We start from the raw sequence: 15,897 nt of genomic DNA on the forward strand, positions 1-15,897 counted from the left end.
CTCTATGGAACTGAAGGAGCAGATGCTTCTCCCAGCATCTGCAGAGTGGCTCAGTGCGGTGATGGAGTGGTACATAACATTTGCAATGATCACAAGAAGAATGGACCACTCTGACTTTCCTTGGACAACCCTTTCCCTTTCTGGACCTAGGCAGGCCCATACACAAGCTCCCAACCATCCCCCACCCCTTTCCATGCAGTTCCCATTCATAAGGGGAAGGACTGGGCATGGGGGAACTGGGGGAGGGATGATGTTGGGTTTTTGTCACAACCAGAACTGTTCTTTCCCAACTCAGGGCCGCTTAGAACTGATGCCATCCTTCTTCTCTCCCTCTTTCCCCCCACCTTCCCGTTTCATGCAGCCAAGGAACTATCACTGTCGTGCTGGGCAAGTAATGCACAGGTACAGGGCAGAGTGACTGCTTGTTAATACTCTGGTATAGCTTATGCAAAATGCTTTGCAGTGGTTCATGGGATTTCCCTAAAATCATGGATCTACAGCTGTGTCTTGCTCAGGGACAATGTTGGGGTGAAGCCTGGGGAGGGGATATGGTGACGGGGCTAGCTTCCAGGCATGTATTCCTGGCACAAGAGGGGATAGATCCAGGGAGCATGAGGGTGTATTATAACTTGCCAGCCTGAGATTCCTTTTCTTGCCATAGCTTGGGGCCCTCCTAAATAATTCCTCACCAGGTCTGCCAGGTAGAGGTGCACAGTAACATGCTCCTCTTCCTCCAGGTCTTCTGGGACTTCCTTGGAGTCTCCCTCCATGGTCCTTGATGCCGCCTTGCCCTGCCCCTCATTGGCATCCTGTTGCATGAGGAGGCTGGTTGAGGAGGGGGTTGTGACTGAATTCAGGCTCATTGCTTGCAGTTCTGGAGAGCGTACAATCCAGCTCATCTACAAGGGCATGTGCTAGGTCCCTTCCCAGAGCAATTGTTTCAGTCCTTAACCCTCTGGTACCTGAGCAGGAGATGCTTCATGCACTCCCATCTCTGGGACGAAGTCTGGTTCATGCCACCTCCTCCAGAATCTGTAAAATCTCCCGAGACAGGAGAAAGTTCCTGCCAGTAAAGAGGAAGTCATGGAGGAGGGTGTATTCTGCCCACACACTGATCAGCACACGAGTGGGCTCCAGAGACCAGGCAGCAGCTCTTGGAACATGCTCCATGATCGCAGGTGCTGAGCAGTACGGTTCATGGGAGAACTGAAAGTGACAGTGGTGCTGGAACACTTTTAATAGTGGGGGAGCTGAAACCCAGACCCTTTACCCCTGCCCACGCACACCCTGCAGAGCTGGGGCCAGGAGCAGGGCCATGTCTCTGGGAGGGGGGCACCCAGACAGAGGTAAGGGGGCTGAGGCCGAGGCCACAGCAGGGGTGCAGGGCTGGGAGTAGCAGGGGCATAGGCACAGGGCCGGGACCCAACATGCAGGGCTAGGAGCAGAGCCCCAGCACCCTCTGCACCCCTAGTTCCTGCATCTATGACAGGTGCTCAGTGCAGGTCACTAGTACCTCTGGCAACAGGAGATCAAGGACCTTTCTACCTTTGAGTAAGGGCCAGGCAGCAAAGGGTTCAATGCACCGTGAGTATGGCCCTAGAGGACTATTGATACCCGTGACCTAGTACATGTGCCTTGCTCCCTTCCACGTTGCACTGTAGAACAGGTACGGGGCCATGTCACAGCAAAGCGGAGTACACACCCACACACATCATGCATGCTAGCTTTCGTGCACTAGACTGTCCTTCAGGAACGTGCTTCAGGGATTCAGATGTGGATAGTAGGGGGTTTATGGCACAACACCACACGTGGAACTGTGTACCCTCACAAGCGTAGACACACCCCTAAAGACACAGTGCAATTATGCAATTACTAACTGCATGGATACAATTCTGAGACACTGACAGACAGGCCACCCTATGTATGACCCATAACAACCTAACAGAAGGCATTACAATTTTTAATCAAGATCATCTATTTGTATGTACATTTCAAAGAGATGTACTAGACTAGCAATCATCAACTCATTCGTTTGTAGGAATAATTTCAAGAGTAATTGTCTGTGTTTACCTATATCTTGTTAGAAGTTTAACAATGTAACCAGATTAGCTTGTAGATGCTAATCCCCTTTTATGTCTTAATTGCCTTAATTATATATGTGGCTGTGTCCAGTTAACATTAAGATCAAAGATGTAAGATACTGCAGGAAACTAATAATATTATCTAGATTGCCTTCAGCTTAACTATCTATGTTATAATGAAGTGCCGGCTAATTGCCTTATGTGAATGAATGTAATGACAGAGCCAGAAGGGTACCGAGAAGTCACCTACTACAAGACAGGCCCAACAAAGAAAGTAACAGAACGCCACTAGACATCACCTACAGCCCCCAACTAAAACCTCTCCAGCGCATCATCAAGGATCTACAACCTATCCTGAAGGACGATCCCTCACTCTCACACACCTTGGGAGACAAGCCAGTCCTTGCTTACAAACAACCCCCTAACCTGAATCAAATACTCACCAGCAACTACACACCACACAAAAAAACACCAGCCCAGGAACCAAACCCTGCTACAAATCCCGGTGCCAACTCTATCCACATATGTATTCAAGGGACACCATCATAGGACCTAATCACATCAGCCACACCATCCGGGGCTCATTCATCTGCACATCTACCAATGTGATATATGCCATTATGTGCCAGCAATGCCCCCTCTGCCACGTACATTGGCCAAACTGTCTCTATGTAAAAGAATAAATGGACACAAATCTGACATCAGGAATCATACCATTCAAAAACCAGTAGGAGAAAATTTCAATCTCTCTGGTCACTCAATAACAGACCTTAAAGTGGCAACTCTTCAACAAAAAACTTCAAAAACAGACTCCAGTGTGAAGCTGCAGAACTGGAATTAATTTGCAAACTAGATACCATCAGATTAGGCGTGAATAAAGACTGGGAGTGGCTGGGTCATTACAAAACCTAAACTTAATTTCCCCAATACTAATTTCCCCCTGCTGTTACTCACAGCTTCTTGTCAACTGTCTGAAATCGGCCACTCTTACCACTTCAAAAGTAATTTCTCCTCCCTTGGTAGCCTGCTGTTAATTGATTTATCTCGTTAGACTGACTTCACACTTGGTAAAGCAACCCACATCCTTTCATGTATTTATGCCTGCTCCTGTATCTTTTACTTCATACATCTGATGAAGTGGGTCAGGGGGGATTCAGAGGGGCCTGGGGCAAAGCAATTTCGGGGGCCCCTTCCATAAAAAAAGGTTGCAATATTATAGAATACTATATTCTCATGGGGGCTTGGGGCAAATTGCCCCACTTGCCCCCCACTCTGGGCAGTCCTGGTTCTAGCCCACAAAAACTTATGCCAAAATAAATTTGTTAGTCTCTAAAGTGCCACAAGGACTCCTCGTTTTTTTGCTGATACAGACTAACACGGCTACCACTGAAACTAGTTTACATGTGTATTCATAGGAAATAGAAGATTAGCTTCAAAGCAAAGATCTGTCCGTGAAGAAAGATGTTAGGTAAAGTTTTCAGAAGTGCCTAGGGCACCAAGTAGCCTAAGTCCAGTGAAAATCATTGAGAGTAAGGCTTCAAAGTGACTTAGGAACTTTAGAAAATGTTCCCTGTTCTCTTGTGAACACAGCATTTCATGAGGACCCAAGAGAACTGGGTTCCATTCCTGACTCCATCACGGACTTCCTATGAGATGTTACGAATTCATTGGTTATAATGTATAGCACAAGGGGCAGAATTAAGGTTCCACAGAACACTTTATATCTGATATTGCTGGGATGGCTGAGTGATGGACTTTACAAACAACTTTCTTTTAGCATAGCTTTTTGTGAATAATAGGATACATATATTCATTGATCCATAGATTCCAGGACCAAAAGGCACCATTGTGACTTCCTGTATAACAGGTCATGAACTCCCATAATAATTCCTAGAGCAGATCTTTTAGAAAAACATCCAGTCTAGATTTTAAAATTGTCAGTGATGGAGAATCCACCATAACCCTGAGTAAGTTCTTTCAATTGTTAATTACTCTCACCATTAAAAATTTGCGTCTTTATTTCCTGTCTGAATTTGGCAAGCTTCAACTTCCAGCCATTGGATAGTGTTACCTTTCTCTGCTAGATTGAAGAGCCTACTGTTAAATATTTGTTCCCCCATGTAGATAATCAAGTCACCCCTTTAACCTTCTCGTTGTTAAAATAAATAGATTGAATGCCTTCAGTCTCCCACTGTTTTCTAATCCTTTAACCATTCTCATGGCTCTTCTCTGAACCGCCTCCATTTTATCAACATCCTTCTTGAATTGGGGACACCAAAATTGGACACAGTGTTTTGGCAACAGTCACATTAGGGCCAAATCTAGAGGTAAAATAATCTTTTTGCTCCTACTAGACAGGGGCGGCTCTATGTATTTTGCCGCCCCAAGTACGGCAGTCAGGCAGCTTTCGGCGGCATGCCTGCGGGAGGTCCACTGGTAATGCGGATTCGGCGGCATGCCTGCGGAGGTCTGCCAGTCCCATGCCTTTGGTGTACCCTCCGCCGAATTGCTGCTGAAACTGCGGGACCAGCGGACCTCCCGCAGGAATGCTGCCGAAGGCAGCCTGACTGCCGCCCTCACGGCGACTGGCAGGCCGCCCCCCGTGGCTTGCTGCCCCAGGCACGCACTTGGTGTGCTGGTGCCTGGAGCCGCCCCTGCTACTAGAGATTCCCCTGTTTATGCACCCCAGGATCGCATTAGCTCTTGGCCGCAGCATCATACTGGCAGCTCATGTTGTATGTCACTTATGGCTTGTATTAACTCTGACATGTTTGGGGATAGAGTAGGGAAACTCTGTTTTGGATATGAGATTTAATGCATTTTCCATACAAAAGTATGGGGAATATTCTTATTTTAGATATTACTGTATGGGTTTTCCATTGCACTCATCACCCCATATCTAGGTGCCACACGAACATTAATTAGTTTCTCTCCCAATGCTGCAAAGTAGGGAAGTATTATTACCTCCATTTTACAAAGAGGCACAGGGGTATCAAGTGATTTGCCCAAAGTCACACACAGAATTGACTCCTGATCCCAGTCCAATTGCATAATTATAAAACCAACCTTCCTCTCGTTTGGTTAAATAGCGAGGAATCAACTGTACTACAGTAGACAATGGAAACCCTCCCTTCTGACTCCAGCCCACACTCTTAGTTCCTTTGGCACAGAGCTCCCCTCATCCCAAGAAAATAAAGAAATACATCCAAGATTAAAGACAAATGAAACCAAAACAACCAGCATTCTTTCCATGATCCAAACTGTGCCTGGGCATTAAACTCACCACATGCAGTCTCAGAGGGTACATCTACACTTTGAGCCGAAGGTGTGAGTTCCATCTCCAGGACACATACCCATGCTAGCTCTGATGCAGCGGAGGTCTCAAGTAGGTACCTATCCAAAATGGTAAGCACAGACTACGAGCAGCTAGCCCCTCCCACCGCTTGTGCCATGAGGGCTCTGCTCTATTTTTAGTGCACTAGCTTGACCAGAGCTAGTGAGACTATGTTTCCTTGAGCTGGAATGTACACCTCCAGCTCAACGTGTAGATGTACCCAGAGTCTGGTAGCCACAGCCACCTTGGCTGGATGATCCTCCCTATCTCTTCTGCCGAGTGTCTAATGACATTTCAGCATTGTAGGTGCCTCTGCTGGGTTTTGGCAGAGTAACACTGCCCGGCAGTGGCTCAGGAGCATGGGTACCAAGCGCAGGGCAGACTGTTCAGAACCACGGCACAAACCCCACATTGGCTGTGACTTCTATTTAGATTTCACCAACCAATTAATCAAATGTAAACAGTCAGGCACTATACCTGGAGTCACACACAGTCCCCTTGGGTACTCCAATCTATTTTGCCACCCAGGTGAGCCTACCTATGTGATAGATGGCCCCTTACACCAAGCACCACAGCAATATTCAGGTTACTTCCTGTCCCAAAGGACCAGTCACTTACCCCAGATCAATTGCACCTCAGATCTCACACCAAAGACAACCCCTGTAGTCAATCCTATAATAATAAATCATAGGAAAGGAAATGATTTACAACGTTAATGCAGGTGAACATAAGTACACAAATGAGTTACAATCTTAAATTTCAAAAGGAAATAGAAGCTTCTATAATCTGTAAACTCTAGCTGTCCTTTAGGGCTACCTATGCTAAGCAGCTGGGGATCTCTTGTCAATGCTTAGAAAAACCTCGCCCACTGGAGTCCAAGCAGCAGAGAGAGCCCTAGTTCCTTTTGTTTGGGGTTTTTAACCCCCTCTTGCCATATGCTCTGAGCTGCAAACTCAGCTGATGGGATCTTCACGGGGGGGTTGGGGGGGGGGAGAGAAAGAGAGAGCAAAACAGCAAATATCTTTTGTCCTATTTCATGTTCCACAATAGTCAATCTGGTGTTGATGGACCTTGCCTGTTGGACAGGACGTAACACCTTCTATTGGAAATCAGCACTTTACACTAGTTAATGGCTAGCCCCTACCTGATGATTTACACAGTCACAGAGACTTACAATACAACCCTCTAATATTACTTTACAAGATGGGATACAGACGTTATTAGATTAATACAGGCAGCAACTTACAAATATTCAATATTGAATATTTGTAAGTTGCTGCCTGCATTAAATATTGAATATTTGTAAGTTGCTGCCTGCATTAATCTAACTACAACAATCAAAAAAACTAAATTTTTAGTAAATGTAAAAAAACTATACATTTTTATGATTCTAATACTACTATTTTAACAATGCTAACACACAAGTGAGGCAGATTAATTCCAGGTATGTGTTTATTAGTGTTCAGCTTTGCCATGAGCTGGCACCTGGTCTGCCAGCATCCCAGGCAACATGAAGAATTTGTGAGGAAGTCTCTCACAGCTTCTTGATCTATTTCTCTCATCCCAGCTTTCTACACAGAAGCACAAAGTGATCAGGCAGATGGTCTGACATAATCAGATTACACTACCCAACAGATGGGCTGAATGCTCAGTGCTGGGAGTGCAGAGCTGGAAAACTGTGCCAGCCACGACGGTATGCTCAATGTTTATTTCTTTCAGCATTTCTTATTGATCACACCAAGTATTTGTGGCACACAATTCCAATCTGGGAGCCTAAAACATACAAGCAAAAAAAGAGCACAAAAACTATCTGAATGGTGAAATTGAATGAGAAAGCAGGCGTGCTCACTTGGCCATCATGCCCTTATTTTAAGCCTGAATGGGGCTTAATGCCTTTTCACAAAGGAGACACAAAGCATCCCAACTCCTCCTCCTCAAACTTAATACACTTGTATAGTTACTGTGACGCTGGCAGGCCAGATGCCAGCTCTCGCCCAGGTCCCAGGCATTAGCTAAGAACTGACAAACTCATAGCTAGAGACCAGACCAGTTCACCTGTGTGTTAGTTTTGCTCAAAATAGGTATTAATCTTATAAGAATGTATTTCGACTCTATGAAATGCTTGCAAATTGCTGCATGCATTCATCTCACTTGTAATGTCGGTATTCCATGCTGTAAGAAAATAGGTACGTTTTACTTTATATCTTTGAGAATGTTTGCTCTGAAATTGTGAACCCAGGCATGCAAATCATTCCCTTCCTATCCCCACCATCCCACCCATACCGAAGGACTGTCAAAATCAGATGAGCTGGGACGCTGGCAGACCAGGTGCCATCTCATGCTGAAGCTCCAGGTCAATTCACTTGTGTATTAGTATAGCTCAAAGTAATTGGTAAATGTATAAGAGTGTTTTTGGTGTTTAATCTTCATGAAAACAAGTGAGATGTTACTTGCATTGTTTTCATGTATCTGCATTCCATTATAATGTAGTCGCAAATACTTACGTTGTGTATACCTCACAACTAAATAACCCATCAAATGAGCAGTCAAATGAGAAAGAAGCCATGTGAAATGCAAATGAAGAACTTCAACAGAAAAGTGCTAATTTTAAAGCAAGTGGTCATTGTGTGTGATGATCGGAGGTCAAAGACTCAAAATGCATTCGTCACTCTCTGCCATCAAAGGAAAAGCCCACATGGGTAGTGACACTGTCAGCTTGTCTTCGGTGAGAAGAAGCAATAAGTATTGATTCAGGGAAAGATCCTTTATCTTCGGACTGTTTGGATTCTAACAGGGCAGAACAACTGAACAAGCATATGGAGATCCCCAGAGTTATTCTGGGTAGCCCTGAGAGACTTTTGGGAAACTGGCAGATTACTACATCTCTGCTACTATTTGGAATTATAGACTGTTACTCACCTGTTCATATATTTTACCTGCTTTAGCCCCTCAATAACTCTGATTTCCTTTTCTTAGCTAATGAACCTTTAGTTAGTTTACTATAGAATTGGCTGCCAATGCCAGCACTGCCTTTGCTGTAAGATCTGGAGTACTAATTGATCTGGGTTATGTGACTGGTCTCTTGGGACTGGGAGAACCTGATGTGGTGATTTTTGGTGTAAGTGACCTTTTATTATGAAGTCCAGTTTGTCTGGATGGTAAGACAGATTGGAGACTCCAAGGGGACTGTCTGTGATTCCATGGTAAGACTGTTATAGTGATCCAGGAATTCACATTTGTTACTGGCTTGGTGAAATCTAATTATCAACCACACCACCAGTCTGGAATGTCTGTCCTGTTTTCTGACAGTCTGTCCTGAGGCAGGCATTCATGGTCGTGAGCAACTCCAGACAGCATGATGGTTTCTTTCCTTCCCCATTATCTATCCAGGCAACAGAAAATGCACTGGATGAGCTTGGGGGGTGGGAAGAGCTGGTGAGCTCAGAGGAAATCCCAAAGACTAAACAATATAGTGGGCAAACATGAAGAAGCAGGACAATGATGGCTAGCGAGACCAGAGTCACAAGGACTAGCAAGCCCAGAGAAGCTATTTAGTATTTTTATCAGTGACCTGGAAGAAAACCTAAGATTATCACTGGTAACGTTTGCAGAAGACCCAAAGATTGGGGGAGTGGTAAATAATGAAAAGGGCAAGTCACTGATACGGAGCAATCTGGATCACTTAGTAAGCTGGGTGCAAACAAACAATATGCATTTTAATATGGCCAAATGTAAAGTTAGATATCTAAGAACAAAGAACGGGGACTATCCTGGGAAGCAGTGAAAAAGATGTGTGTGTGGGGGCAGGGTCATGGTGGGTAATCAGCGGAACAAGAGCTACCAGTGTGATGCTATATTGAAAAGGGCTAATTGGATCCATGAATGTAGGTAGGTTATATTACTTCTGTATTTGGCACTACTGTGACCACTACTGGAATACTTGGTTCAGCTCTGGCATCCACAATTCAGCAAGAATGCAGATTAATTGGAGAGGGTTCAGAGAAGAGCCACGAGAATGTTTAAGAATTTGAAAACATGCCTTATAGGCTACATCTACACTATGAGCCAGGGTGTGATTCCTCTGCTCATATATACCTAGAGTCATAGATCCATAGGTTCCAAGGCCAGAAGGGACCGTTGTGGTCATCTAGTCTGACTTCCTGTATAACACAGGCCAGAGAACTGCCCCAAAATAATGCCTAGAGCAGATCTTTTAGAAAAACAGACACTCTTGATTTAAAATTGTCGGCTTTGTCTTCTTGCCTCCCCCCAACTGCATAACCGCATTCAGAGGGATTGCCTTACTGCAATTGGTACCCATCCACCTGCTTCTTAAAATGGACTTTTCTAAATGCAGCTTTGCCTAGAAATTTGGAAAGAACATATTAAAAGCAAAAATGGTCAGGACAGAGAGAGTACCATGGTATTCACTCCATTTTTAATCCTTACCAGTGCTTTCTCATTGGCTTTCCCAACCTTTGGCCTTTTATACCTACCAAAGACGTTGGTACCAGTAGGTTTTGCTGCGCTTATGTTCTTTTTGCCAGCAGGGTGCTAGAACAAGGGGGGGCAGGGGGCCATGGCCCTCCCACTTTTTACAAGCCATAAGGGCAAGTGACATGGGATAGGGAGTGGAGAAGAGCTAGTGGGGACGGGGTCATGGGGGGGATGGGGGAAGACGTGGCGCTGGAGCAGGGCCTCGGGGAAAGAGACAGCATGAAGGCGGGGGCTTGGGGGGCAGGGCCATTGTTCAGCACCTGTGACCCCCCTTCTTTTAGAGTGCTTCCAGTTCAGACTCACGTCACTTAACTTTTTAATGCACTTTTTAAGCACTACTGCCTCTGCATCTCCAATGTCACCTTCAAGATATGATGTTCATGCTATATTTCTCATTAATTCCACTGCACTAGGAAATTAAACTAGTGTGTGATGGCCGGTACCAGTGCATTTTGCTCTCATGGATCCATGCAGTAGAAAGACCTGACAGTCAACTGATGCTTGAATCAAGTTGCCAACACAGCACTGAGTCAGTACAAGTCTCTCTGGAGTTGTCTGATGCTGTGCCACTAAAGTAGGCATGGTGATCACCCCCACCATCCTGCAATGGTGCTCCAGAAAAGGTATAAAGGGTGTTTCTTTTCAAATCCATCCATCCAAGAATGGTAGTTTTCCAGTGTTTCTGCTTCATACTGGGACTGATTGGAGAATGGCCATCCTTTCCAAAGAAATGTGCATCTTCAGATGGAAAAGAGTGACATAAGCACCACTCAGATGTTGGAGATGTTGCGAAGAATGGGAGTTTGAATTGTGGCCTTTGAGCTGAGACTCTACCTCACACAGCCCATCCCCGAGGGGCCATGCATATGAAAACCAAGAAGATACCACAGTGCAGGACAGCAAGCCGTTCCCTCTCTCTCACCCATCGCCACAATGAACTCCAGTTTGTGCTATGTAGTGGGACAAGGCAATTGCATACAGCTGTCCAACTCAAATAAACCCATAGTGGGCACTAACTGCACAGTTCTAGCGCCCTACCAACTCTCTCTCTGAACAGTCAGTGCCTGCTGCTTCCGCCATTCACATTCTTAGGAGAGTGTGAGCCCTGGAGCTTCTCTGACCTCTCCTAACTAAATCTTTCTGTTTCAGAACAGCTCAGCACTTACCCTCAAGGCACATCAAGCCCTTTTATCTGTCCATTTTCACATCCAGTCCCTGGCACTTCCCAAACTTTATTCCCAGCAGCACCCAGCTATGGTGGGGATTATTAATTATTATATCACGTCTATTTTGCAGCTGGAGAACTCAGACACAGGGATTCAATGACTTGCTTAGGATCACACAGAGTCATTAGAAGAGCTCAGCTGAGAATTGAGACTAGGGTGCCTGTGTCCCAAACCAAAGCCTTCACCCACAAGGCCAGCCCCCTTCACTGCCACGTTTGCTTTCCCTCAAGCGTTTTCTCTGCCCCATTTAAATGGCAGGAGTCAGCGCTACATATTCCTGCCCTCATCACTGTGCTTTTGTCAATTTTGGACTGTGTCAAAGGTAACTAAAAGCAGCCTCTGGTTGTTTCTCTCCTGTGTTGCAGGTGTCCTGTGGCTATCGGTCGTGTCTGAAGTGTTGTACATCACGCTGTTAGTCGTTGGGTTCAGCCTCATGTGCCTAGAGCTCTTCCATTCGAGTAATGTGATAGATGGGCTCAAGCTAAATGCCTTTGCTGCTGTCTTCACTGTGCTGTCAGGTAAGGGACCTTTCCACTCCTCAGTCCGCCTGGGACATCCAACGAAGTGAGATTCTGAAACTTTGAAAGGTTGAGAACACAGGACTGCCGGGCTCCTCTCAGCCATGTGCAGCTCGCCAGGTTTCATTAGAGCTTTGGGAAAGGGTCAGCACAGTAGTGCTGCCTATAGCCCTGGAGAACTGAAAATACCTGGAGCTAAATCCAAAGTGATAGCACACTCGTTAATCTTCCTACGCCACCGACACTGCCCTGACTGTGTCATCTATGAACCTCCTCTCTCAGCATCACCCTCCTGGTCACCAAATAGGAAAACGAGAAGGTGTGTTTTGAAAATCCCTTTTTAATCTTCACGTTAAAGAAGGGAGGAGGGCTAGAGGGTGCAGGAAAAAGGAAAGGGGTCTAGCTGATGCAAGGAGGGATAGCTCAGTGGTTTGAGCATTGGCCTGCTAAACCCAGGGTTGTGAGTTCAATCCTTGAGGGGGCCACTTAGGGATCTAGGGCAAAAATCAGTACTTGGTCCTGCTAGTGAAGGCAGGGGGCTGGACTCGATGACCTTTCAAGGTCCCTTCCAGTTCTAGGAGATGGGATATCTCCAATTAAGATTGAGAGGCATTCTAGTATCCACAATGGGTGAAGAAGACTTGGTGTTACCAAAGGACAGCTCAGGAACAACTCCATGGACGTGAATGGGGAAGTTCACACCTCTCAGATCTATTGTCTCAGGCTGGCTGCAGATTCCAGCAGACTAAACCGTGTTAGGCTTAGTCTGGGACTGTACATCCCAACCCGAGTAGATTGATACACACCAGCTCTGTTTGTGCTAGCATGCTAAAATGAATAGCGTGGATGTTGCAGCACAAGTTGCGGCATGGGCTCGCCACCTGAGCTTGGGGGTCAGCCAGGATTGCACTTGGGCAGCTAAGCCATGCCAATTCCTATGCTGCAATGGCCACACTGCTATTTTTAGTGTGCTAGCTTGAGCAGAGCTAGCATGAGTCTGTCTGCCCAGGCTCGGAGGCATGCTCCCAGCTGCAGTGTAGACAGACCCATTTTGTTCCCAACCATGCATTCTAGACATAGAGTGAAAGTGAGGGTCTGAGGACAGCACGGGTCCCTGGTATATCCCTAATGTGCTTTGCTTCCCTGCCAGCTCTCTGACTCCTGAACTTGCTGGAGCCCTAAACTGTGACTCTTGCACTAGGACAGAATTTGATGGAGTATCTCAGAAGGATGAGGATGGCCACACACTCTTGAAACATGACATCTGACCCTGTGTGTGATTCCCTCTCACACAGCCTGTATGTGTGGGGCCATGCAAATGAAAACCAAGAAGATACAAGAGTGCAGGACAGCAAGCCATCCGCTCTCTCTCACTAATGGCCACAATGAACTCAGCAGCACTCCAGTTTGTGCTAGGCAGTAGACAAGTGAATTTCACAGCTGTTTCACTGTGAAGGGGGAGAATTACAACATTAACTTCCTTGTTGCTACTGTAATAGCAAAGAGAAAGTTCCATCTTCTGGAATCCACCCTTTAGCAAACCTAGCAGTGCACATATTTCTTTTCCCTCAGTGGTAAAGATGCCGGCGCTGTCATTTCCAAACCTCCATGCTATGTGTCTTTGGAACCCGCTCATTAATCTGCCCCAAGATCAGGAAGTAGCCATGTAAGGGTACGGACTCACCCCTGCAGCGCCCCCTACTGGTTACTCTGGGGAATCAGCTCATCCAGCATCTGGAGCGCCCTCTGTAGGCCAGTGATCCACCTTGTCCCTACTTCTGGCCCCTGTGTCCCTCCCAGGACCCCTGGTGCCCCTTGCTCTGGGTCACTGCCCCCTGGCAGTACTCCACAGATCTGGGTCTCCCCCACCCACTAGCCCCCAGGGAACCCCCACCCACTAGCCCCACCTTGCCTCAGCACTAGGCCACTGCCAGTCACCAACTAGCCCCCGCTCCCTGGGGCAGACTGCAGTATAGGCCACTCATCACTGGCAAGGGGGGTTTGGACCTGCTGCCTTGGCCTAGCCCTGGGCTGCCCACTGCAACCCCCAGTACCCCTTGGCCTACTACCAGGCCGCAGCCTGGGGCTATCCAGGCTGGAGCTCCCCAGCCCTGCTCCACTATAGGTATCCTGTCTCACTCCCTGCAGCCAGGCCCTTCTCTCTCTGAAGGCAGAGAGAGACTCTGGCCTGAGCTCCTGGCTCCCAGCCTGTATACGGCCTGCTGAGGCTGTTTGGGGCGTGGCCCCAGCTGCAGCCACTTCCCCTAATCAGCTCAGCCTTCACACTGCCTACTCCCTGGGCTATCTCAGGCCCTTCCAGGCAGGAGCAGGTGTCCACCCTGCTACAAGCCACTTGCCCCCACCCCCAAGGCTAGTAAAATACAATCCACGGCTTGCTTACCCAGACCCGGCTCCAGGCACCAGCCCTCCAAGCATGTGCTTGGGGCGGCACCTGGAGAAGGGCGGCACTCACCCAGGGAGAGCGGGGCCGCAGCCGGGCTCGCCGCCCTCCCCCGGGCGCTCCGGCCAGTCGGGAAGAACGGGGCCCCGGTCGGGCTTGCCGCCCTCCCCTGGCGCTCCGGCCGGCCGGGAAGGGCGAAGCCGCCCTCCCCCGGCTCTCTGGCCGGTTGGGGAGAGCGGGCCCGCAGCCGGGCTCGGCACCCTCCCCTGCCGCGCTCCCCGCCAGCGGGTGGAGCGGGGGGCGGCAGGAGGCTTTTTTGCCTGGGGCGGCAAAAAAGCCAGAGCCGGCCCTGTGCTTACCACCAATCCTCATTGAGCAACTGCTCTGCAGCCACAACCCCTTTCCCTGTCTCTGTCCCCTCCCCAAATTCTCAATCTCCAGCTCCCCCCCAATCACTATAACAAAAAAATTGGTGAGACTGGCTGCTGACAACTCTGCTGTGTTCACATCAAGCATCCCCATAAAACAAAAGCATGCTCTATTATAACAGAGACAACTTGTAGCAAGCAACGCGAGTTTTTAAATCTTATTGATCAGATGTACCAAAAGTTCACACTAGAAACATCAGGGGTGGAATGTTCACCAGGGGCACTGGCTTTGACACATTCCCACACAGGAGTGCCGCCTGCTTTTTTGCCGCCCTAGGCGGCAGAAGGTCCCGCCCCCGAAATACTGACGACAACCGGGGCGGCCGAAGATTCGGTCACCATGGTCACCGCCCCACAAATGTTAGTGCCCTAGGTGACCACCTATGTTGCCTAATGGGTTGCGCCGGCCCTGTTCCCACAAACTACCCAGGCAATCATAAGGTGGCTGCATAGAAACCCTTGCACAATTTTTTTCTTTGTTGTAGGGTTACCATATTTGAACATCCACAAAAAAGGACACTCCACGAGGGGGGAGGGGGAGGTCGGCCCCGCGCACAGTCCACCCCCGCTCCTCCCACGCTCCACCCCCACTCTGCCCCAGGTCCTGCCCCCTCCCCACTCAGCCCTGCCACCACACCCCTCCTCACCCCCTGGCCCACCCGCTAGCTTGCTGCATCCCTCCTCAGTCCCCCACCCACCACTCGCCTCCTCCCACCTGCCAGAAACCCCCATGCCCGCCCCGAGAACCCCTGCCTGCTGCTGGCTCGCTGCTTCTTGCCTCCTCACCCCCGCCCACCCACCCACCCGCTGCCGCCTTCCTCATCGCTCGCCTCTTCAACCCCGGCTGCCCACCACTGGCCTTTTCACCCCCCTGCCCACTGCTGGCCCGCTGCCCACCTCCTCACCCTCCCGCCTGCTGCTGCCTTCCTCGCCGCTTGCCTCTTCAACCCCCACTGCCCGCCACTGGCCTTTTCACCCCCCTGCCCGCCTACTCACCCCTCCTGCCGCAGATCCCCCTGGCTCCTAGGATCAGGGGCAGCCGAGGGGTCTCCACGTGCTGCACCCGCCACAAGCACGAGCTCTGTGGCTCCCAGTGGCCAGGAAAAGCACCAATGGGAGCTCCCAGAGCCAGGCTTGCAGGCACCGGCAGTGCACAGAGAGCCCTCTGCCCCTCCCAACCCAACCCGACCCTAACAGCCAGAAGGACCTGCCGGGGGGCTAGGTGGGGAGTCCCAGCGGTGCTTACCTGGGGCGGCTCCTGGGAAGCATCCGGCAGGTCCCTCTGGCTCCTAGGGTCGGGTCAGGGGAGGGCTCTTTGCCTGCTGCCGGCGCCTACAAGCCCGCAATGGCCCCTTCCCACTGTCCCACCTCTCCTCTCCCGTACTCCACATGCCTTCCTCACCCGAACCCCC

At 48.8% G+C, this 15,897-nt stretch overlaps 1 protein-coding gene across 2 annotated transcripts in view; it reads left to right on the plus strand.

Annotated features, from left to right (window-relative positions):
- Window positions 1-15,897, plus strand: part of GSG1L (GSG1 like) — a 115,592-nt gene that overhangs the window by 42,507 nt on the left and 57,188 nt on the right. For both annotated transcript variants that reach the window (XM_034784544.1, XM_034784543.1), the window contains exon 3: window positions 11,504-11,656. In XM_034784544.1, coding sequence (XP_034640435.1) covers window positions 11,504-11,656 — 153 coding nt within the window. The remainder of the gene's footprint in view (window positions 1-11,503; window positions 11,657-15,897) is intronic.

The sequence above is a fragment of the Trachemys scripta genome, chromosome 10 (assembly GCF_013100865.1).
Source record: "Trachemys scripta elegans isolate TJP31775 chromosome 10, CAS_Tse_1.0, whole genome shotgun sequence".
Taxonomy (NCBI): domain Eukaryota; kingdom Metazoa; phylum Chordata; order Testudines; family Emydidae; genus Trachemys; species Trachemys scripta.